Consider the following 24,585-nt stretch of genomic DNA (forward strand, 5'->3'; position numbering starts at 1 on the left):
ATATAGACACACCTTGAAGGGGACTGTATTAGGGTTATTGAACATGCCTTCGATACTAATTGATCCGCGTATCTAATCTATTGTGCTGTTTTAATTCGGAATGTATTGAAGGTGTGTAGCGCGCTATATCTTCAACTTGGAATTATTGACCACCTCTTTAAGTCCTCTGTTATTTCCTTTGCCAACCTTCAGTAATTATTGTCACACAAGTCTTCTTCCTTTTTACTGATATAGAGAATGTACCCAGATATTTTGCATTGAGGGCTATGAGCTCTGATGCTTACCCCGCAAATAACAGCATTTGGGATTTTTAAGGGGTTTGATCCTAGAGGGGAATGAATGTGCAATGAAGGTCCCTATTGATGCGAGTGCAACCTCCTGGTGTCTGCATCTCCATTTGAATGAGGGGGGCAGCAGAGGTGCTGGTGCCAAGGGTTGAAACCCCCAGATTTCAGGCCAGGATCAGTGGCCATCTGTCAACCTGCAGCCAGCCAGGAACATCCGGCCCCACAGAAACAGAAACCACCCCCCCACACAGCAAAAGGCCAGAGTGCATGGTGTGTGTGTGTGTGTGTGTGTGTGCGCGTGCGCGTGCGTGTGCGTGTGTGTATGTATGTGCATGGGCCTTTGTGCATAACTGTGTGAAGTGTGTCTGTGGGTGGATTTAAAGGGTGGGTGTAGCTTTTTCGGTTTATATAATGTTATATTCACAGGCCACTCAATAGTCAATTTTGTATTGAATTAATGAGACAGCACTTCAAGGAGTATGTTATCAGCGTCACACTGGTTTTGTGGCGATGTACATGGTGATTGTTGGAACCGTCAAAACGGAGAAATTAAACTCTGTCTCAGTTGAAGACTGGTTATGATAATGACCACATCTTGAGAGAAGTGTGACCGCAACAACACCCCTTTGTCATGGGAGGAGAGTGTGGTCGAGTGAAGAATTAACTCCTAGCTGCCCAGAAATATCAACTAGAAAGGGATGAATCCCGGCCATGCCCGTTTTACTGCTTATTTATGACACTACACACATGCTTTGCTGTCGTCCTCAACCAGTGTCCTCACAGCTCTGTCCATGGTGCTTTGACGTTCATTAATGAAACTTCACCTGCTTGTTCGGCTCCTTCCCTGAATAGAACTCTCTATCATGATAGGAGGCTCTGGATTTTCATATCCCCATGGCATGTCATTGCCACTCCTGTTGTGGGTTTGCTAACCTCTACACCACGCAGTAAAGCTCCATATCAACACTATGGACATAAAACCTTCTATTGCCATGTACCCTTGTTTTGTTGTGCATTTGTCTACCGTTATTGAATCTCTGTATGTCTTTGTATATGTTTATTATGTTTTTTGTTTTTTTATGTTATGTGGTCTGTGTCTAGAAAAGCGCTATATAAAACCTATGTATTATTATTATTATTTCCTATTTTGTTAACAAAGTGTGTTTTTGTCCCCTTCTTCCCTGCCACATGACGCCCCCACCTGTCTCCTCCATTAATGGATGCTGCTATGTCCTGTTTACAGACTCTACTACAGGTGAGTCCTTCACAGATTGCTATAACAGCTCCCAATGGTGCCTAAACCCCTCTGATGCTCACAGCTTCTGTGCCATGTTTATAACATTGTACGTACTGTAAATATTGATCACATAAATAAATAGTGTTCTCAAAGGCTTCTTTCAAAGACATTAACAACACCCAAATGTAAATGAAGACCTTACGAAGACCTGACGCTGATGGATTCGTAGTGAGAATGAAATAGTGACTACTTGTGCGATGGCGAACAACAACAGGCAGCTGATTGATTACTCTGGGGAAGGTCACATCGATGTTACGCAACGCAACAGAGTACAAATGAGTCCAATAGCCTTCCTGTAATTAAAGCCTGCATGCCTGCAATCACTCCGCTCTGGTTTACTGAGTTTGTGTTGTTGGGGGAATATAAAGCTTCCGGTCTCTAGACAGATCACTGGTTCTCAAGATCTTCCTTTAGGTTTTGTTTGAGTTGTCATGTCACACCGTCATCCACTCTGTTCTGCTGAGTCTGTTTGGGAAAAATTCAAGCAAAAATGTCTGCACTTACAAGTAAATCTGTGTGGTGTGCCCTGAGGGAGGTCTTTGAGACTGAAAGCGAAGAGATCACTGATCCTTAGAAGACCTCTCTGTAGGGTTTTTGTTTGTGAATGACCATGTCTGCCGTCAGACTACCAGACCTTAACAGACTTCACTTAAGGGTTTTATTTGTGAATGATCATGTCTGCAGAGGCCACTGCTGCTCTGCAGACCCTCCTTTACACCTCCCTTTTTCGTTTTCGTTTTCATTTTTTGTATTTTTTTTTAGTTGTTTTAAAGATATTTTGGGGTCTTTTTGACTTTATTTATGACAGTATAGTGAAGATGGTGACAAGAAGCGAGTGGGGAGAGAGAGACGGGGAAGGACCGACAAAGGACCCGGGCCGGGAATTGAACCTACCGTTCCCTACCGTTAGGCCATGGCAGTTTTTTGAGTTGTTATGTGTGAAGAGATCAGTGCTCCTTTTAGAAGACCTCGTTTTAAGTTTTGGTTGCAAATGATCATGTCTGCAAAGACCATTGCTCCTCTGAAGAGAAGAAGGCCTTCCTTTAGGTTTTTGTTTGTGAGTTATCATGTCTTCCGTGCCTTGCCTCCTCCCCGTAGATCCCCTTGTAGAGATAATCATGTTTCATACATCACTGCACAGGCTGGGGCTAATTGGAGATTAGCATCTGTAGCTGGCAATATTAGCGTCTGAGGTTGACGTTAAGGTGACTGGACCACAGAGAGGAAGATCACAAAACATGACCCTGTATTTTGAACCCTTGGGAAACTGTCAGCAGTTTACGGTCATTATCTCATCATTATTATGTTTCAGTTTGAATATAGAAGAATACGTATGTTCCAGAAGGCAAGGTCATATGGTGCATTTGTGAGGACTTAAATTTTTTAAATTGTAAGTGGACTTGTTGTATTCGTTTTGTGAGCCTGATTTTAGTGGCCGGAGGAATATTTGGCACGATTTTATGAACAGTATTTTATGGACAAAGTGAAAAGGTAAAGTAAAGCACTATGCAAATTTCCGCCATGTTTGGGACAGCGGTGGCTTAACAGAAAGGGAAGTTGTTTATTAGAGGGTTAGAAGTTTGATTCCCGCACAATGAAGTGGATAGGGGAGTACAGAGCCTGCACTCTCCTGCATCCATGACTGTGGTGCCCTTCACCGGGACATCTAATGCTATATCATATTGCCCCATTGGAACAGTTCCTGCAGTCACTCTGAGGAAGATAATAAGCTAAATGTAACATAATGGATTGGGATGTGCTGTCTTTATGTCGAGAACAGACCCTACACACGTTTTTCACATGTTTATTTTGAAAAGTAATCCTGTTGAAGTGCCAAATGGCTGCAGTCTCCATCACTGTTCCGGCCGCTGCCCTCTCGTCTGGTAGAGGTGTGAAATGCTGCCCGGGTTTGTTTGTGTGCTCTTAGCTCTCAGCCTCTGTAATAGCCACTGGTCTCAGGGAGAGTTCACACACTGACTGGACAAATGGGCTGCCCCATGATGACAGCCACCACCACCACAACAACAGCAGCTTGTGTTTGTATTTACTGTAGTTACTGGCTGTAAAATTGTGACCCGTTCTTGGCTCTTGCTGTGGGGATAAAGCACATGTAAAATGTAATAAGTTGTTTATAAATGTTTCTTTTTTTTGTTTGAGGGGTCCTGTCATGGAGTTTTGGGTTTGTGGAATTGCTGTTATGTCTCAGATGAGGCAGTGTCTGACAAACACAATAATGTAAAAAAAATGTGGAATGTTTTTTAGGTTTAAAAAAAAAATCATTGCCTGTTTCCAAACTTGCAATTACCATGGATGTCAAGTATTTAGATGTGCTTCCGATTTTACATTTGTTTGTTAACTAATCAGGTAAACATACTTTTCCAATTTCTAAATTTTCACTCATTGTGACATGGTAAACCCAACAGTTATGAGTACCGTATTGTCCCTACTCCCTTCCCAGTCCTGCTATATTTGAGTAATGCAATACACGTATTGTCTATCATTATAAAACATTCAGTTCAGTCTCTTTTTGAATACCAATAGATGCCGATGCCTTCTCTCTTGACTCTGTTATTCTGTGGGCATGTGTGGGGTTTTGGTGAAGGGGAGGGTAGGGAAGGGGAGGGGTAAGGGGGTCAAGTCTGACATGTCATGTCTGTTGGGTCACACTCTGAGATCAGTAGCCATGTGTCCATCCATATGCAGAGGTCAGTCTGCTGGAGGATGGAGGCCTTTGTAGTAATGGAGTCTCCAGAGACAGTGGAGGCTGAGAGAGAGAGAGAGACAGAGATAGAGAGACAGAGAGAGAGAGAGAGAGAGAGAGAGAGAGACAGAGATAGAGAGACAGAGAGACTCTGGCTCTGGACTTCTAAAGCTGCCCTTTTGACTCCACCCCGATGGGATGAATAGACTCTCTGGCCTCTTAAACTTCAGATGGAGACTCCATAACCCGAACCTCTTATTAGACGCTGTCCACTTACCTCATTTTTTCCTAATGTGGATTTTAATAGACATTTCCACAGGGTATATGCAGAACTGTGATCCACGAATGAAATTTTCCAAGTTCAACAGATAAAGATATGTCTTTACTCTGTCTTTTTGAAGTCTTGGCCAGTCATAAAATGCTGCCCAATTGCATATGGTCTCATATGGTGTATTCCGACTCAGTGCATTTTCAGCTTATAGTCACCATAATTCTGGAATATTTGTTAAATATTTTACACGAGTTCCAATTCCCTAGTTTAAGCCAGGAACACTTTTAAAAATGCATGGCTTTGTACTTCTGGCACAGAAACAAATAATATTGTAGCTCTTTGAAAGCTGGTGCGTCACTGCCACCTTGCTCTCTGCACAGCGAAGAATTTGTTCTCTTTGCTCACAAAATCCACTGTCCAGTAGGCTATGTTAACTACTAAGAAAGAACAACCTTGGAGGTGATTTTAATGTCACGTTTGCAGGTGGGTGCATGTTAGTCCTTTGGTTTGGTACATCTGTTGTCCGAGAGTCCAAGGAAGGCCGCTGAAATGGAGTTATTATGTTCAGTGTAGAAACAGACGGGGCAGACGGATGGGAACAGCCCGTGATTACAATAGAGGTAGGCTACTGTTACGGCTGTTAGCCAGATGGGCAAGTGAGAGCAGGCGTGTTGTGTGTTGTTGTCCAAGTGGACAGACTGGCCGGTCGCGGGCGAGTGCCTCTCTGGGGAGGGGTTGCGCAGGTCGTAAAACACGGAGAACAAAAATACGGTGCGCTACTGGTGGTTGTCAAACAATTCCTTCACTCAGACCGCTGGTTCTGGATGGCAACAGTCCCAATGCGGCATGCGCTGTGTAAATGGCAGCTGTATGGTAATAGGCTTTGCTCTAACTAAGCGGCTACGCACAACGCTGTCTGATCAGTGGCTACTCCTGGAGGCTGAACGACAGCCGCCGCAGTTGGATTGTATTAGCTCCGTTCAGCAGCGGAACAGCGGAGCTGCCGTCTGCACAGAAGCGCTACTCCTAGAAATCAAATGTTAGGAGATCGCGTTTTTCCGTCATTTGTCAGTCGAGGAAAAGAAACCACTGACATTTTTCTCCTTTTGGATTGTTTGGTCTTGAAGAGACAATGCTGTTGGAGTTCCTTAAAACTTTAAAGATGACGATATTCGGAAGAGTGGAGTTGGCTCTGGTGGGTGTCTCCGGTTTTCTTGGTTGTTTCTAGACCAACAACAGCAGTAATTTTAGTTATTTTTATTTTTAAAGCATACACCTATGCACTGTGTAGATATGTAGCCTAATAGATGGGCATGGTTATACGTCAACAACCCACCAGAAGATACCATTTTGTTTTCCTATTGGGAACATTTTATTATTTAGGCCTACTGTGGGCATAGTGTTTGCAGGCCTATTATTGGTGTTTTTAGTTAGTAATGCTAACTAACTTTTAAAGCATGTCACAGTCTTCGTGTGAGACCAATTTAAAGTTGATGATATAATAGTGTGTGAAATGTCTGAATATGCTGGATGACCGATCTGTTTTTTTTCCCCACTGGAAATGTCTGCCCAGTAACCTTGTAGGTTTTTTCAGTGCTATAGGCTACTAAAATGATTCAATATTTTCCAGCCATCATGTTTACCAATAGGGCTTATGGCAAATCAGAACCAAGGTCTTTTTTTGCGAAGGAGCAGATAGTACTACAAAGAACATTCTTCACTGCTCAGCAGATCAATGTCTTGCTCAAAGGACAAAACAGATAAATTTGGTTTTAAAGAAGAGATCCCTCAACCCTGAGACTGTTGCAGTGTAGAAAGACAGCTACATTAGGCTACTGTCTCCCAATTCTTCTTGGGGTAGGCCTATTTGTTCTGATCTTTTTATATACACTGTTGCAATTCATCAGGGTGCTGTGAAGAGCAAGCCTGCATCAGGAATACATTTAGTTCAGTTTGTGATTATGAATGGAAATGATCATGAAATTGGTTGGGTTGCACCAAAAAGGACTGATATAACTGATCAAGCTTTTCTTTTGTCTTCTCTCTTATCTGAGAATGGAATAATGCTCCGAGGGCTGTGTGGGCAAAGTGTGAAATTAGTTTTATTTGATGACTCATTGTATTATATTTTTCATGAATGTCAGATTTGGAGACCTTGTAAACAAAGGTGCAATGCAGCCTCTCAGACAAATTGTATACTCACTACTGGATGCTTGTCTTCTTGTCAACAATAGGACTTCTCTTACGACGACTCTAAGATAGAATTCAATGTGGACGCCCCAAATGGAGTGGTGATGGAGGGCTACCTGTTCAAGAGAGCAAGCAACGCCTTCAAAACGTGGAACAGGTGAGAAGACACACGGCACACATCAAGTGACATCCTTCTGAACTGGCCGTCTGGCGAACAGCTTAAAGTGCCCTGCCGCAAGTGGCCCATGTGAACCTTCGTCCTAAATCACTCCCATCTGCTTTTTGTTGGCATTGTCCAAGCAATGGGCGTTTTTCTTTTCTTTTTTTTACCTCCGATGCTCCGATGCTTGACATGCTCTTGAAATAACTGTGTCAGTTCATTGTTTGCTATTGTCGTTCATCTGCAGAACATTCAAAATCATTATTTGCTTGCAACTCACTGAAGTATTATATAATCAAGAACACAGTTGCACCTTATGCAGGTTGATTTTTCGGTACTGTATTTAGTAGCTCCTCAAATGAACTTGTTTGAGCTGGTTTTCTAACCAAATTACTAAATACCTGAAGATATACACTATCTTCATAGAGATGGCCTTGCTAAAGCTCTGTGAAGATTCCACTCCTCAGACTGTTTTTTGAGTATAGGCATATCCGTGGTAGAGAGTTACACATTAACTGCTTGGCCCCCATCTGGATAACTAGTTCAGTGTCTTCATGGGGGAGCGTTTTCCACACGAGGAGGCTTTTAAGTCCTCAGCACAGGCAACCAGCATCACATTAGTTCAGCGTCATATATCTTCAGTCAGTGTAACCCCTTGAAGGGTTATCAATCTAATGGACCTGTTTAATTTATAAATATCTTCTTCTCTTCTCTTCTCTTCTCTTCTCTTCTCTTCTCTTCTCTTCTCTTCTCTTCTCTTCTCTTCTCTTCTCTTCTCTTCTCTTCTCTTCTCTCCAGGCGCTGGTTCTCTATACAGAACAATCAGCTGGTCTATCAGAAGAAGCTAAAGGCAAGTTCCATTTCTACAACAGCCAGAGTTCTAGAACCCCAGACCCACCCTGGGATTTGAAGAGGTCAAGTGAAACCTCTTCCAGGTCAAGCAAATAAGGAGGCTCTCAGCAGAAAAGCTCCCCACGTCAGGGCTGCATTATCACAGGGGAGAATGTTATAGCTCAGCCAAATGTACCCTTGAGAGCTGTGAGTGGTCCATATGAGTAGAGGTCTAGAAGGATCTCTGCCTTCCCCGGTGGATGTAATGGTTTTCTAAATGGTACTCTTGTGGAATGGAAAGGATGAAAGTACATGAGTAGCAGTAACATAGTGATGCACTTTGTAATGCAAAAAAATCCCTGTGCTTCAGCTAGTTTTCTGTCATGTTAAACCTGTTTTGCTGATAATGGTCAGAGATAGCATTCGAGGAAGTAAGGTATATGACGTACTTCAAACACCAAAATCCACTTTGTGATAAAAATCAAACAGTGACTCTCTTATCTTCTCGAATGTCGTAAGTAATCATTATACCTTTCAATCAATTCAATCCATCACTTTATCAGTGATGGGTATGGGAAATGGACCTGGATGTTGGGCAGTTGAATTGACAGACAATATGTCTGTGTGAGCAGCTGTGGACTAATTGTGAAGGAGTTAATCCTGGGATCGAAGGGTTAAAGTTCAAGTCACGTTCAAGTAGGAGTATGTGCGTTGAGTGAAGCATTTTTGTTACTTTAGGGGGACTTTTCCCTGTAACTTATTGAATTCATTTGTCAATCATTCTGCATGTCTTTGAAAATTCTGATCCTGGTCCTGGCCATGTTATAAGCCTACAAAGAGTTTATTTTCAACAGCTAGACGGCTTCTTGGAACATCAAGCTTTGAAAAGATATCCAGTTGCTCTCAGTTTGCCACTTCTGCAAGATTCGTCCCTGTACCTAACTCACTGTAAATTCATCCAAATAAGAGCATCAAATTAACACAGTGTAATTCTTGTTGTTTACAGGACTCTTTGACTGTGGTGGTGGAGGACCTGAGACTGTGCTCTGTGAAGCCTTGTGAGGACATCGAGAGGAGGTTCTGCTTTGAAGTCGTCTCCCCCACCAAGTAAGTACTATGCCCCATGCTGACCAGCCCTTGCTGGAAGTGTGATGGATCGGCTCTCTGGTCACCGGTGTTTGTACTTCTCCCTTGTTCCCTACTGGGTACTGAGTGGTTGGCTTCAATATAGCATATGTTTGTCTTGTTTTGCTTGAAGGTTCTTGTGAATGATGGGGTTCAAGAAGAGCATACGTGTCAGTTCGGAAAACACTACACACTGACTACTGCTCTTTTTCTTATTTTATTTCGTAGACCTCCAAGAAATAAAATATGAAAAAAGTATGTTAAAATGTGTGGTGCTTTATGAGCTTTTATTTTTTAGCAAATTTGCCTGCCTCACACTGGCATATGTGTTCCTGAAGCCCCGTGTACGAGGACTCTCTTGAATTAAGAGCATATGTGTGTTTGTGCCGTCTTGCAGGAGCTGTATGCTGCAGGCTGAGTCCGAGAAGCTTCGTCTGTCATGGATCCAAGCCGTGCAAGCTAGCATCGCCTCAGCCTACCGGGAAAGTCCAGACAACTACTACATTGAGGTACGTTTCTCAAGTTCACATTGGACACTAAAATCTGTTTGTTTTTTATCCCTGTGTAAATGCTAACAGAGTAAGTGGTAAACTTCACACGTTGAGAGCTTTCTTTTACATGGAGACAAATACAATGACATTGCTCCATCAGAAGGTTCACATGTCACCCAGTGATACATAATCCGGGTTATCCTCTAAACCAGTGTTCCCAACCAGGGGTACGTGTACCACTAGGGGTACGCGAGCACACTGCAGGGGGTACTTGGAAAGATATTATTATAACAAATGTATGGAGCAGTCACATCAGAACAGGGAGAGCGATATAAATCATGAATTAGGGGGTACTCATGACACAACAAAGAGGTTTAGGGGGTACGCGAGACAAAAAAGGTTGGGAAACACTGGTCTAAACCACCAAGTTTGAATGATCTGTAGCTCCAAAACTAATATGAATTGCCCTGTTTTCTGGACGTAGCACTTGGACCGGACGGCCTCTCCCTCCACAAGCAGCATAGACTCGGCCAGCGAGCCTCGTGAGCGCAGCGTGAGAGGGGAGAGCATCCTGCAAAGGATCCAGTCTCTCCCGGGGAACGAGGTGTGCTGCGACTGCGGCCAGGCCGACCCACGCTGGGCCAGCATCAACTTCGGCATCCTGCTCTGCATAGAGTGCTCCGGCATACACAGGTACAGTACAGCACACACTCAGAAGGTGCTGTGGAGGACAAAACCATAATCTGTTAAAACAAGGAAGAGACTAATTTGCATAGCGCTTGATGTCATTATGTTGTTGTGGCAAGATTTTGCAACACAACTCCCATTTTATTAAATATGCACAATTTTATTTCTGTTTCAGACATTTTATCCGAACCATCTTAGATTTCCTGTTTGATCTGGTTCTGGTTGTGTTTCATCTGTTTGTGGTTGTGTTTTATCTGGTTGTCGTTGTGGTTGTGAAAGGAAGTGAGTGGGTTCATGCAAGTCTTGACAAGGACACTGATTGACTCAGGCAGACAGGTGACCTCATGTCCCCACGCACAATCCCACGTGCTACACCTGTTCATCCCAGTAGTGAGGCGCACAGTAGTAAACACATCTAGTCGTGATTACACCATCCGTCCAGAGATTACTACAGCAGTGGGCGGAGCAGCGGAGAAACACATGTAGCAGCACCTTGGTGGCCCTGACAGAGAGGGGTCAGGGTAATGGGATCAGGGCTGCGTAATGCTCACAGGAACCCTCTTACCGAGACCTTCATGGTGCACTATGTGGGATTGTTTCACCAGGGGAATGCTTTACCATTCATTGACAAAAGCCTTACTACCATAGTACAACACAACTACAACATTACACATAGTCTTTAGTAATTCATTACATTTTAACTTTAATTTTTACTTTTATTTTTCAAGACATTGCACATGAATGAACATGTACATGCATACATTCATGTAAACGTGCCAGATTATATAGCACAAAGGGTAATTTCCATCTGGTATCCAAAATAGGCAGGCTAGATGTTACAACTTAACAACATAACAACTTCGGCATTGCCATTCTGGTAACAACAAACGTATGCGTCTTAACTCATTAAACTAGTAACCATCAACAAACCAAAGTTTAGCCACTTAGCAGTCATTGGATTTCTGACATGATAATAAGTATTAACACAAAGTATTAGCATATACCTTTTATACCTGAGGGAGGAGGAAGCTGAAACAAGATGGGAGAATTTTATGAGGCTGTGAGCATACAACAGTTACCTCACTGAGGACTTAAAATCCTGCTTACGTAATCGCCTCCCCTAGTGTAGACCAGCTACTGAATATGTATGTTTCTTTTTGTTGCCATTTAATCAATTTAATCTTCTCACGCTAGTCTCAAATGAGGCCTTTTTTTTCTTTTGCCAGTGAAATGTTGCCGTATAATCTACATTTTTTTGTAGGCTGAAGCAGGTTGCTAGGTTACCACATAGTATTCTGCGTAAAATGTGGATTTGCATAACAATGTAGGCATCCTGTCTGTCTAGGAAAAAGTGTGTTCCCCCTCCAATTTCAACTCTTTGGAATGACCTCAACTTGCGAGGGTCTCAAAGGAGAGTCTCAAGTGCTTGTATGGTGTAACATTGGAGTTGCTTTCATTCTAGAGCAGGAGATACAGGAATTCTTAATTGGATTAGGTTCGATTCCCTCTTCATGTGGGGAAACCAAATCAACATGTTGTGTAACCACTCTGTTAGTATATACGGGAATTGTATGTTTCTGCATTATTTCAAATTGCTTTGAGAAGTCATATGACTTAAAATGATCAGTAATATCTCTTGAAAAGGGTCCCATTTTTTCAGTTGTTGTTGCATACATGCATATTCATATGATGGACAAGGTATTTATTGGACACTATGTGTATGTGTGTGTGTGTTATTTTAGGAGTCTAGGGGTGCACTGCTCAAAGGTTCGTTCTCTAACGCTGGACACATGGGAACCAGAGCTACTGAAGGTGAGATACAGTACAGCTCTTATCTTCTCTTCTTCACTTCACTAGGCCTACTTTAACTCATGATTAACAGGTACCCAACATGAAGAAAGTGGAAAATTTTGAAACAAAATGTCTGCACACTGATTCTTTAAGAACTTTTAATATTATATACAAGCTTTGGCCTTGAGTTTCTGAAATATTGGCTTACTTTGCTGAAAAAAAACCCCCTGAAATTAAAGCACTGAAAACAAATGAAATCTATGACACTTTGCGCTTTGAGGATCATTATCTTACTCATCTCTCTCATGATTTGTAAACAGCTCATGTGTGAACTTGGGAACAGCATCATCAACCACATCTATGAAGGCACACATGTAGAACAGGGTTTACGGAAGCCAGGACCAAACAGCTCAAGGTAAACACCTTTTATTTGACACTCCTTCTTTGTTTTTCAGTTTTGTATTTAACAGTTTCTGTGATATTTTTAGTCCCATTTGTATTATGGAATAGCCCTAAATTGGTCAATGTTTGAACTTCTAAACCCTTTTAACACTAATTTTTTCAGTGTTTTTAACACTGTTTTGTTTTTCATTTGTATAGTTATCAAGCAGTTTCTGTTCTATTTTTACTCCTCTTCATGCTGTGGGATTTTTAAACACCTCATGTTTTTTTTTTGAACTCACAGGCAGGAGAAGGAGACTTGGATCAAAGCCAAGTACGTGGAGAAGAAATTCCTGAAGAAAATGGTGGCCAGCGAGGTGCTGATCAACGCCAACCGCAAGTCGGAGCACCGCTGGAGCGTGAAGAAGTGCCGGCGCCACCACAGCGCCACCACGGTGCCCAAAACGCGGCGGAAATACCGGCAAGACCGCGGGATCACCTCCCCTGCCACCCTCTCCACAGGTACCTGAGCTGCCCACATGGGAAACTCCAGCAGACAGTGCTCACTGCACACAAATAAATTACATTTATGCCTCCTCTGTGTAAGGGAGCACTCCCCTAACTGCACCCCAAGGAAGCAGTGCGGGGGGACAGTACTATGCTCAGGTTACCTCAGTCATGGAGGAGGATGGGGGAGAGCACTTGTTAATTACTCCTCCCATATACAGAGTCTTCAAAGCAACACTAAGCAGTTATTTCAACCTTGAAATAATGTTTGCAATATCCTGTCAGTGGTTCTAACAGGGTTAAATGTAGTTCTGAATTGACCTTATAGGCCTTGGTGGGCTATAACCAATTGCTTGCAGAAGACGGAAACTACTAAGTGTTGCTTTGATCCGTTTATTCTCCATTCAGGAATAAAATGAATCCACTTTGTATAAATTCATAATTCATTCACTTTTTTTTCCTCTCTCTCCATTTTCCTTGGTCTCTTCTGTGTATCTTCTCCTTACCTCAGCCACTGCCGCCCTTGAGAGGAAGTTCCAGCGTGACTCTCTCTTCTGCCCTGACGAGCTGGACTCCCTATTCTCCTACTTTGACACAGGCTCTGGACCCCGCAGTGAGTGTCTCTCTCTGTCCCCGTCTGCCCGCTTGACCTCACCAACAAACAAACACAGACAGCACAGGCACAGCATTACATGATCACAATCAGATCACATTGATTAGCAGCCTGTTACAGGCCTATGTCATACCAAAGCGCTGCTGAGGGACCAGATGTTTTTTTTGTTGTTGTTGTTTAATTCAAATCTGTGATGAGGTTAGTGAAATACCTGAGGGGTCTCATCAAGAGATCAAAGCCATGTTGTTGTGTCTAGGTCTTTGTTTGGCATGTAACAGATTTCTGTAGCATGCTTTAATTGATAAGTATTTACACAACGTAAATAGATGTTTTGCCTCTGCCAGGGTCACTGTAGGGTCATCTTGGCATCACATGCTATGGTGCGTGACGTAAATAGACGTTGTTTGTTTTTCGGGTTGGTTTAATCAAGGGTTATGTCATAGCGAGTAACAGCACAGGTGGCTAATGGGTCCGTGGTTTGGCGAGTAACAGCACAGGTGGCTAATGGGTCCGTGGTTTGGCGCGTGTTGGTCCGGCAGGTCTGAGCAGCGACAGTGGACTGGGTGGCAGCACGGACGGCAGTACAGACATCCTGGTATTCGGCTCAGTGGTGGACAGCGTTACGGAAGGTGAGTCGAGCAGTATGAAAATTGTCAATCACCAGTGAGAGGCAACCTGGATTTAGAAACTACAGTCCAGTGCCACACATTCTAAAAGACCTACTTTTACCTGTGCAATCACATGGTTGGTTTGAACAGGCAAGACCAGGTCTTTTGGAATACTGTACAGTATATGGCACTGGATTGTAGTTTCTGAATCCCAGTTGTCCATCACTGTCAATCCCCATTACTGACCTACTCACTAATTGTTAGGTCTGTATTCATTCCATGTGTTTTGTTTGCCTGTTTTACAATTCGGTTAAATAGAGTTGTTTATAATGTGGTTTGACTTTAGAAAAAAAGTTTGCCAACTGTCATAAATATTGTAACCATAAGGCAGCTCTGTGGGTTAGTTCATTTACACAGTGCAATTATGAACTAGCATCACAGAACCACATCACCCTGTGTGTGTGTGTGTGTGTGTGTGTGTGTGTGTGTGTGTGTGTGTGTGTGTGTGTGTGTGTGTGTGTGTGTGTGAGTGTGTGTGTGTGTGTGTGTGTGTGTGTGTGTAAGTGATGATATGGCTTCATGGAGACCATCAACCATCACTGATAAGCCCATATTTTTTGTCCCACGAAGCGATTTAAAATATGTGTTGATATTTTTATTTTGGTATAGAATGTGAGGTGTCAGAGGACTCGAGTGGAGAGGCAGAGCTGGAGACAGAGACAGACAGGGACGTGTCAGACCCGGAGGACGTGCGGGGGCCGGGGGTGGAGCTGAGTCCCAGGACTCTCCTCTACAAGGTGTCCCGCGCCCGCAACCTACCCGTTATGGCCGAAGCTCTGGCCCACGGTGCCGACGTCAACTCCTCCAACGAAGAAGACGAGGGCAAGACGCCCCTCATCCAGGCCGTCATCGGAGTGAGTAGACCAGGGGTACTCAATTAAAAGTCCCCGAGGGCCAGTTTTTCAAAATTCCTCCCAATAAAGGGCCGGGCCGGGCTGACACGACACGACCCCCACCAAAAAAAAAAATTAAAAAAATAAATAAAAATGATAAGGCCTTTGTAATCACAAAACACACGCACTCACACCCACAGCAGATATTTAGTTTCCAGTGACAGGATGGGAGAACATTTCTCTCATAAAGGGCCTGCATTTTTCTGGAGCACTGTGGGGTGAGGTGCCTGCCTTGCTGTCATTGCCACCCACCCTTCAGTATTTTTTTTTTTAATGACATAAGATTATCTTTTTTAAATGACATAAGATTAGCCTATATTTGCAGACTACATTCATAAACATTTATTTCTTAGTGAGAAAACCAATAAGCCTGAAGATAACACTTTTCAAACAAATGTTGCTTATTATGACTTTGTTTATGCAGCTCTCACATGCATAATGAGAATCAGATGCAATAATGGACCCAACAAAGAGGACACATAGGAGGACACCAGGTTTTGCCAACAAGAAAATGGCACATTGATGCAATGTTGAATAAATGCAACAGCCAATAATAAATCATCAAGTTGCTCATAACTTTGTTTGAAATCTTATGAGGGGCTTAGCTTTCCAAACGAACTATTTGGGGACTGTTTAAAAGTGTGAAAAGTTTATCAAGCAATTCGTTTTTAAGTAGGCTACCCCTAGTTAGCTGCCAGCAGAGCTCAAACACAATTTGCCTTCATTTGTGTTAGCAACTAGCTACAGCTAGTGCTAAACCAATTCGAAGTCCTAACACACTGTATGCAATGAAATATGGACCATTACTTTCAAAAACGAGGCAAAGAGAACTTTGTAAATAATTTATTTACAAGTTCTATCGTACTTCCCTTCAGTAGTCTACCTCACAACAGCCTCTGCCACCCTCATAGAGTTCTTCAGTAACGCGGAAGCATGTAGTAGATTGTAGTCTTTCATGTTAGCATTTAAGGACTTCCTGGTTCGTATCGGCTTCCGGCTTCCATCGGGAATGAATAGGGGCCAGTTTCAAATAAGCTCCGAGTGCAAGCACGCGCTTAGCGAACCCCCGCAAACTGTCGAGGGTGTTAAAAATAGGCTGTAGGCATGACATGGTTGATCATTTTGTGTCAAACTTCGACATAAATACGATGTTGCGTCCATATAGGGCAGTCATGGGTGAGCGGTTAGGGCATCAGACTTGCATCCCAGAGGTTGCCGGTTCGACTCCCGCCCCGCCAGGTTGGTGGGGGGAGTAATCAACCAGTGCTCTCCCCCATCCTCCTCCATGACTGAGGTACCCTGAGCATGGTACCGTCCCACCGCACTGCTCCCCATGGGGCGCCACTGAGGGCTGCCCCCTTGCACGGGTGAGGCATAAATGCAATTTCGTTGTGTGCAGTGTGCAGTGTTCACTTGTGTGCTGTGGAGTGCTGTGTCACAATGACAATGGGAGTTGGAGTTTCCCAATGGGCTTTCACATATGCTAAACCCGGAAACTTTTGGCGACTACAGAAGCGGCGCCGGCATGTACGTGCGGAGGCTTGTACCCATGGCAACCAAAGGAAAGTATGTAGTTCGGAAGTTTTAATGATCAGAAAGGGGTTAGCAATATTGAATTAAAATCGTCATGATTTAACATGTGAATACACCAACATGATGATACGATCCGTTCCACTAATGAGAAAGGGATGCGGGGACACGCTAATGTTCGTTGTTGGCGTGCAACTTATATTTTTGCCAAACCTGAATCTCTATGGCGTTTTGCAATGTAAAAAATCGCCATGGAACCGGTAGTCCAAACGCCGCAAAATTAATTCAAAATTATTCGAGGGCCACAAATAGATGCCCCGCGGCCGCTATTTGAGTATGGGGGGAGTAGACTATTATCTGCCATGGTGTGTGTGTGTGTGTGTGTGTGTGTGTGTGTGTGTGTGTGTGTGTGTGTGTGTGTGTGTGTGTGTGTGCGTGTGTGTGTGTGTGTGTGCATTTTAAGACATTGACGCACTTTATTGAGCTGTCCTGAAAAGAACACTAAAATGAGACTGTCAATGATGTGTGTGGCTTAATCAAGTACTTTATCAGTACCAAGAACTTCAATTGAAAATCATAAAATGGACTTTCAGCTAATGGAATCATAGTCAGTTCATCAGGCATGTACAACGATTTCAGTTTACTTAATTTCTGCTAGTATTTGAATGAAGATCTATTCCTGCTTTTCGCCTTAGTGTTGATGACCTTAGATGGTCTTTTACAGTGATTTTCAAACTGGGCCAGGGTCCACTAGTGGTTCACAATGGTATTGCAAGTGGGCCCTGAAATAATTTACCAATATCTTTGCTGTACTGTTGTTGACTTTTTGTTTGAGTTTCATTGTTTATTGGGCCAGAGGTTGGCCCCCGAGAATTTGTGAAAATTTCAAAATATTGGGAAACCCTGGTCTATTAGCCTAGTAAACTAGCCCCTTTTGCTGGCAGTCATTTATTTTTTTTTTACCTGCGACTGTTCTAGCCTTGATCCATAGCAGTGAACTGCCAAATTGCCCTGAATCTGGCAAATCACAATGCAGAGATTTGTTTTGAATCAAAGCGGGCAGGGTTTTGAGGGAGTGGCAACGAAGTCTGCGACGCTGGGAAAGCACAACAACATGAAAGATGGCTCTGATTGGTCAGAGTGTTGGCCTATAGGCACAGGTACGGTTTGAAAGGCAACGAGTTGTTCTCATCATCAATCTTCGGATGTATCATTCATCGGGGCCAGACTAAATTAAACATCCAATCTCACATTTAGTCTGGCTTATCAGGCTACTGGTCTATAATCTCACTACAGTACCTAAAGAGGATAGCTAGTTAGTGTTTGCTCTAAAACCAACCCAGTTATGATAGGCGATGGGGCTGTTGTGGAAGGGCTGCATTGACGTGACTGACTGTGTGTGTGTGTGTGATGTGTCTGTCCCTCAGGGCTCGTTGATAGCCTGTGAGTTCCTGCTCCAGAACGGCGCGGATGTCAACCAGAGAGATGCTAAGGGCAGAGGGCCCCTGCACCACGCCACATATCTGGGCCACACGGGGTGAGTCAGGGTTACTTAGTACTGCACATCTGCACTCATCTCTGGTCATTTTATCTTGTCTACCTCAACTCTCAGAGTATGTTTTTTGCACATTTGTCTCTACACAGACTATGTTTTTACACACTGACTTTTTATATTTCCTTTATTTTTTTATTTTTCACCTCCCTGACTATTACCTGTGTTATATGTCTTTAAATGTCCATGTGGGCATTATGTGTATTTATGTAAGCTACTTGACACCTGAATTTCCCCTCGGGGATCAATACAGTTACTCTACTCTACTACTCTACATCTCACACACTCGCTGCATACAGCTCACAGGATGGTTGAGTGCAGAGGAGGTGGCTGTTTACACAGCCTGTAACAAAAGTGGACTTCAACCTTGATGATACTCCATATTTGTCTGCACCTTCCTGCCTATTTCTCATCAGCTTGGAAATATATTTGTGAAAGAAAAGTTGTACAGTACATTTTGAAATGAGGTCAGACAAGATAAATAGGCATCCTTGACTCACTCACTCACTGCAGTATGTCTGCTTACCATGAGCACACACTGTGCTAGATCTGAATCGACATTTAATATGTCCCCTTAATTTGATGTGTGTTTTTATTTGATTGACTTTGTGTCATTGACTAGAATAAATGGCTCATTCAGAAAGAATACTGTATGTGCACTTCCTAAGTGATCACAAAAGTCTAAAATCAGTAAGTCTTTGAGCTATTGATGTAATGTTTTGTCCACTGTGTGTGTCGTATACAGGCAGGTGTGCTTGTTCCTGAAGAGAGGTGCGACACAACATGACGGTGACGAGGATGGAAACGACCCCTTGAGCATCGCGGTGCAGGCGGCCAACGCCGACATTGTCACTCTGTACGTCTACACAAAGCACAATGACCACCATTTCAAATTTTCAAATATCCAACAGTCGTCAACAAAAAAACATGTTATCAAATCAAATTATTTTGATTTTCAAGCTGAACATAGATTGGAATGTTTTGAAAGACAAAGTCAAGGCAATTGGAAATTCTCAGATGCAGTATTCTGCAAAGTGCAGTATCTACGCCAACATTGAAACTGAGAAATAGGCCTTCAAAGCCTTGGTGTTAGGTTGGATATTGTAGTTATTGCAAAGTTCACAAAGCAACATCTCTCAAATGGGACACATTTGGACCATAACGCTTTGTCACAAGATAAAAGTAGTGTGATGAACCATTTCAGTCTTAACTCAATTTTGACAAAATATGTAGGCACTGCACTTTGCATTGGAAGGGCAGCATTCCCTCTTGAAAAATAATGTACTTAATTCATTTACAGTGATACGGTTAAAACTTTCCACATTAACGTCGTATCCTATCTGTTTCCTTCCTGAAGGTTGCGACTGGCCCGGATGAACGAGGAGATGCGCGAGTCGGAGGGTCCGTTTGGTCAGCCAGGTCAATATCCCAGTAGCAGCCCCACAGAACAGCAGTATAAGAAATGCATACAGGAATTTATCTGTCTCACTATAGCCGAGTGTTAAGAAGTAGCAAATTGCCCGTTAAACACACACCCCACCCCCACCCCCACCCACAGTGGGCTGGACCAACTTATTACAAATTTTATATAGAAATTATTTTCTTATATATATCCCCATGGTGAAATGATGATGTCTTTGCATTGCGCCACCAGACTGTTGAGCTCTTCCACTATGATTTGTAGCATTACATTTCTATTGTCGGATCAAATCTGGCCCACTCTTCAACAGGTCACATATTAAACGACCTGAGTTTATAAGTCTTAACTTGGGCTCATCTTTACCGTCGTTGCTTTCAATTTGCTGAGCTTTAATTATACCCGTAAGGTGTTCCATCAGCGGTCACTAAACTGTCGGAAGAGATTGGAGGTCTAAATGAATATTAATGTTAACTCTAACGCACATTAGGTAGCAACCCCTCCCTTAGTCCCAGCAAAACACTAGCCAGATGTAGAGCCTGGTGCTCCAAACGCCTTGTCTAATAGAAACGTAGCATTAACATTGACCAAAACATACCCGATACCATACCAACGTCAATCAGAAAGATAGTGGATCTCTGAAGCTATGTGTCCTGCTACGTACTCCTGTGTGGCTACTGATCCACCCAAAAAGTCCATAAATAACTTTATTTTAACTGTCAATGTTTTTCTAATCGCAAACTGTGCAGTATTACGATTACGTTCTCCAGCTGTCAATGGATTGGCATGTGGTGAATATGATTATGTACATTTTATATTGTGTGGACATTACCAGGGGCCTTTAGGGGAAAAACTGTTAGCAACTAAAAGTGCATGAATACGTGGAGGGTTGAAGGTTGGAGGTATAACTGTGATGTATTATACTGTAAATGCATACGCTAAATAGGCTTTTGGATATGGAGCTTATTGTTGAAAGATAAAAAAAGTTATTATGTAGGATAAAGGAGACCTTATGCACTTTCTTTTTACTATTGTTTTACTTTTTATTTGTCACTTGGGGAGGTTGTCAAATGGTACTTTATTTTAACTTATATGAAAGAGTTTAGAGCAACAGTGCAATGATTATTTAACTACAGATTCGCTCTTTGTGTCTATGATGTTTTTTTTACCAATGCAAAGCAAACTGTATTATGATTTTTGTGTGGTATCAGGTGTGGGTCTTGTCCTAGTGTATTCTACACATCCATATTACAAGAATGTTACGCATGTAGTTTCTACACTTAAGTAGCAATCAGTACACAAGTCACAGCATTTTCGCCGGATTTCAGTAAACTATTCAACATTTAGTGCCGACATTTAGGTTCAATGGAAATTTTGTATTGCTATGTATGGTATGCCATTCTTTTTTTTAATGTATTTATTTCCTGTACTGCTAATGTTGCAACTATGAGTATTTCTATCATTGGTTAATGCATATTGTTTTAATAGTGCATGAGTTGCTCTTATACAGGCCTCGTGAATGTCCTGTATATCTGTTTCTCTCTCTCTCTCTCTCTCTAAATGGTGTACTTACTTGTATATTTGCCACATTGACTTGACAAACCTCGTAAATGTGATACCAAATCTATAGAGGTGTACAGAGCATCAGACAGAGAGCCCACGTGGTCTTTGGTTAGGGACAAACACATTGGACATTGATCTATGAATCACAATTATGGATCATAAAAATATACAGCGCACTATAATTAATTTACTGTATAGTACAGTAGATCTGTCTTTGCAGTTTTTGGACATATTCTGATTTTACATGCCTCTAGTCTGTACATTTCATGAACAAGTCAGTCTGGCCCAAGCAATCTTGTTTAAAAATCGACCAATTAAAAGCTTGGAAGAACTTTGTATTTGTGATAGCTAGGCAAGAGAGAATAAAAGGAAGAGGATATAATCTTACTATCTCTGGCTAGGCTATAACATGCATCATACTCCAAGACATTCTCCATATAGCATACCTTACTATGATTGAATAAGTAGATAGCCCAACCCAGTGTTAAATGAAATCAGCTGACCATTGCTACCATGACACGTCTTATTTGTTTCTCTCTAACCAAAGACCTCGAGGGGCTGTTGTAGGTCACTTGTACTGTTATTGTTGATGATGTCATTCCCCAAATCCTTGTTAAATCAAGGGCATTATGTTGATTCTTCTGTTGAATTGCAAGCTCTGTACAGTATAATGTAGCTACTGTTATGTCCATGTGCTGTGGGTATCTGTGACGTGTGCCGGACCAGACTGTTAGGGCATATCATGGTTCCTTAGTTAGCCGCCGGGGGGGAAAGGGTTGGTCTGCACATTACAACTGTTGAATAATGAGGAGAAGAAAAAAAAAAACTCTCCCCATGTAGTTGGTCAGCTGTCTTCTTCTGCTTGAGTTGTCTCTGTAGCCCACAAAATATGGACTTTGGATGTTCATATTTGAGCATGAGAATTTTCCTTCCCCAATTGATATTGCCTCTGCACTGTTACTGTAAGAAGTTGAAGCTTCTTCGTATGTAGAACCGATGGACATGTGATATAAGAAGTCAGTATGTTTACTATACGCTGAAATGAATGGCATGTTGAAGTTACCAAAACAAGACGCTTGAGTAAGCGCCAATGACTGAACAAAAGAACGGTAGCCTAATTGGCAAGCAGTGGTGCGCCAAGTCATTGGTGAACCCAGGAAGCAAAATACCTAGATACTGAAGGCAAGGCCTTTTCTCAACACCTGCTGTAAATACTCGTAAGCTTCTAACACTCTTTACCGCTTGCTTTTAACATACAGGTGCGTCTTTTCCTGTACTCTGCGCTTTTTTCTTTCTTGCTACAGTCTGTATAATATGTTTGATATTGTCTGATATTGTGTACTTTCCCCAATATCCCGATGTTAGCCTACTGCTACTGTTTGTAACAAAAAAGATGTTCTCTTCCTTCCTTTTTTTCATTTTCTTTTTTTTTTGCTTTTAAAACACTGGCAAAATACTGACAATAAATAATCGAACTGTCTGAACCTCTATCTTCCTGTCTTTAATGTGATAGTGAATTAATGCTTCTGCTCTCTCTTTTACTAACCACACTAACCTCCTTTGGGGTCTTGCCTTTCAGAAATATATATTATATTATATTATATTATATTATATTATATTATATTATATTATATTATATTATATTTATTATATTATATTATATTATATTATATTATATTATATTATATTATATTATATTATATTATTAATGCAACATTAAACTTATGCAACATTGCATACAACATTGAAGCCTGATGTAAATCATACATTACTTCTTTTCCCTATGGAGGATTTACAGTAGAAGAAACAGATCAAAAGACATGTAGTGACATACGCATATTATTACTAAAGGGCATAGTGACCTTGTTATATAGAGTGTGTTGTCCCATTTGTGTCATGGTGAGGAAAACCACTATTTCCAATGTGCTGATTGCTTGGAGACAAGGGAAAAGTCTTAAGAAGCTCATAGACCGTTTCTAGAAGGGGACCACTCAAGAACAAAACTTCTGTATTTGTTGATACTACGTCCACTGCTTTGAGAACGTGTTTAAATAGCTTTGTCCAAACAGGGATCTTGATCACTTTGGCTGAAGTTGGGGTAGTGTTTTTTTCTCATAGAGAGGCCTCAGTTGAATTTGTCGTTCTGGCTATAGTTCAACCTGTTGCCATGGTCACTGCGAAAGGAAGTCTGAAAGAGAGAGGGGCAAGTGAGGCAACATGGTGCCCCGTTGTGTGTGTGTGTGTGTGTGTGTGTGTGTGTGTGTGTGTGTGTGTGTGTGTGTGTGTGTGTGTGTGTGTGTGTGTGTGTGTGTGTGTGTGTGTGTGTGTGTGTGTGTGTGTGTGTGTGTGTGTGTGTGTTGTACAGAGACAGGGATAGTGTCTCTATGTGAGAGAGTGACAGAAATAAACTGTGCGTGTGTGGGAGAGAGAGAGAGAGAGAGCATGTGTGTGTGTGTTTGTTTATTATGATGGGACAGTTGAAGAGGTGTACAGGAAATGATGTAGAGAGATGGGGTGTTGGGAAACGATCCAGGTAGGACTCAAACCTGAGTCCCTCACTCAATGGGCATGCAAGCCCATATGGACTGGTGCCTTAGCACACTGCACCACAACACCCCTGTCTTGTTGCATACATGAAGAAAACGTCTTACTTGAAAAGGAACTTCCGTGAATAAATGCACTTGAATACTGACTCTAATACTGATATTCTAAAAGAGTATTAAATTCACTGTATAAAACAGTTAGAGCTTACTAAAATTGATTTATTAATCAACTAAATCAACTAAAACTGATTTGTTAACATTTTTCAGGAGACACCACGTACCTGGACATCTTCAGAGAGTTCTCCCACATGGCCTCTCATAATCCGGAAAAGCTGAAACGTCGAAGTGTACACTTCCGTCACTCCTTTAGGTAGTCTGAAACAGAGCATTACATATGGAAAAATGTGAAAAGTTCTTAAGAAAAACTTTATCCTAAAAACATTCAACAATTATTTGTTTTAATTGTGTTTATCAGCTAACATCAGTAAAATAACGGCTTAGTTGTTTGAATTTGGAAAGGAAAATTCAGATAGCCTAACACAGTTGCTCCAATGCCATTGGATTTTCTGACATTTTGTACAGGAACGCTTTGTAAATTTACATCTTATTTTAAGTCAAACTTATTTGTAATTCAGTCAGTACAAACACTGTGCTGCTTTTACTTACGTCACCTTTTTTTCTCCCTTTCTCTCAGAGTATGATGTGTTGGGACTGGCTGCAGCAACTTTGGAAGCTTGGACCAACAACATGGACAGGGGCACCACCATGGGGGAAAGCCACAGAGATCTCCGAGGGTGTATTCCAATATGCAGACTTGCATCCTCCACTTGTGCTTGTGGCCTCTTACCAGGAAGATACGTCATGATGACATCACTGACAACAGCCTTATTTTTCAATATTCTCGCAAAAGCTCAATTGTAAAGTACGTTTGTAATTTTCTCATTTGCAAACTAGATGGTGAATGAAGAATAGTCCCCCAAAAATTGTTGTGACTTGGCTGACAGCGGGGAAACTTAATTGTTTTCTCCATGGAGGTGGGGCATCAGCAAAACATGAGACCACAAGCACAAGTGGAGGACGCAAGGTC

General features: G+C 42.1%; 1 protein-coding gene across 1 annotated transcript in view; it reads left to right on the forward strand.

Annotated features, from left to right (window-relative positions):
* Positions 1-23,872, forward strand: part of acap3a (ArfGAP with coiled-coil, ankyrin repeat and PH domains 3a) — a 106,312-nt gene extending 82,440 nt beyond the window's left edge. Inside the window, exons 10-25 of the mRNA XM_063209266.1 lie at positions 1,531-1,542; positions 6,791-6,903; positions 7,705-7,756; positions 8,744-8,844; positions 9,260-9,371; positions 9,838-10,046; positions 11,783-11,852; positions 12,152-12,246; positions 12,517-12,734; positions 13,231-13,332; positions 13,863-13,961; positions 14,610-14,854; positions 17,851-17,960; positions 18,721-18,831; positions 19,333-19,394; positions 23,766-23,872. Of these exons, the coding sequence (XP_063065336.1) occupies positions 1,531-1,542; positions 6,791-6,903; positions 7,705-7,756; positions 8,744-8,844; positions 9,260-9,371; positions 9,838-10,046; positions 11,783-11,852; positions 12,152-12,246; positions 12,517-12,734; positions 13,231-13,332; positions 13,863-13,961; positions 14,610-14,854; positions 17,851-17,960; positions 18,721-18,831; positions 19,333-19,394; positions 23,766-23,872 (1,818 nt within the window). The remainder of the gene's footprint in view (positions 1-1,530; positions 1,543-6,790; positions 6,904-7,704; positions 7,757-8,743; positions 8,845-9,259; positions 9,372-9,837; positions 10,047-11,782; positions 11,853-12,151; positions 12,247-12,516; positions 12,735-13,230; positions 13,333-13,862; positions 13,962-14,609; positions 14,855-17,850; positions 17,961-18,720; positions 18,832-19,332; positions 19,395-23,765) is intronic.
* The last annotated feature ends 713 nt before the right edge of the window (positions 23,873-24,585 follow it).

The sequence above is a fragment of the Engraulis encrasicolus genome, chromosome 10 (assembly GCF_034702125.1).
Source record: "Engraulis encrasicolus isolate BLACKSEA-1 chromosome 10, IST_EnEncr_1.0, whole genome shotgun sequence".
NCBI classification, from domain to species: domain Eukaryota; kingdom Metazoa; phylum Chordata; class Actinopteri; order Clupeiformes; family Engraulidae; genus Engraulis; species Engraulis encrasicolus.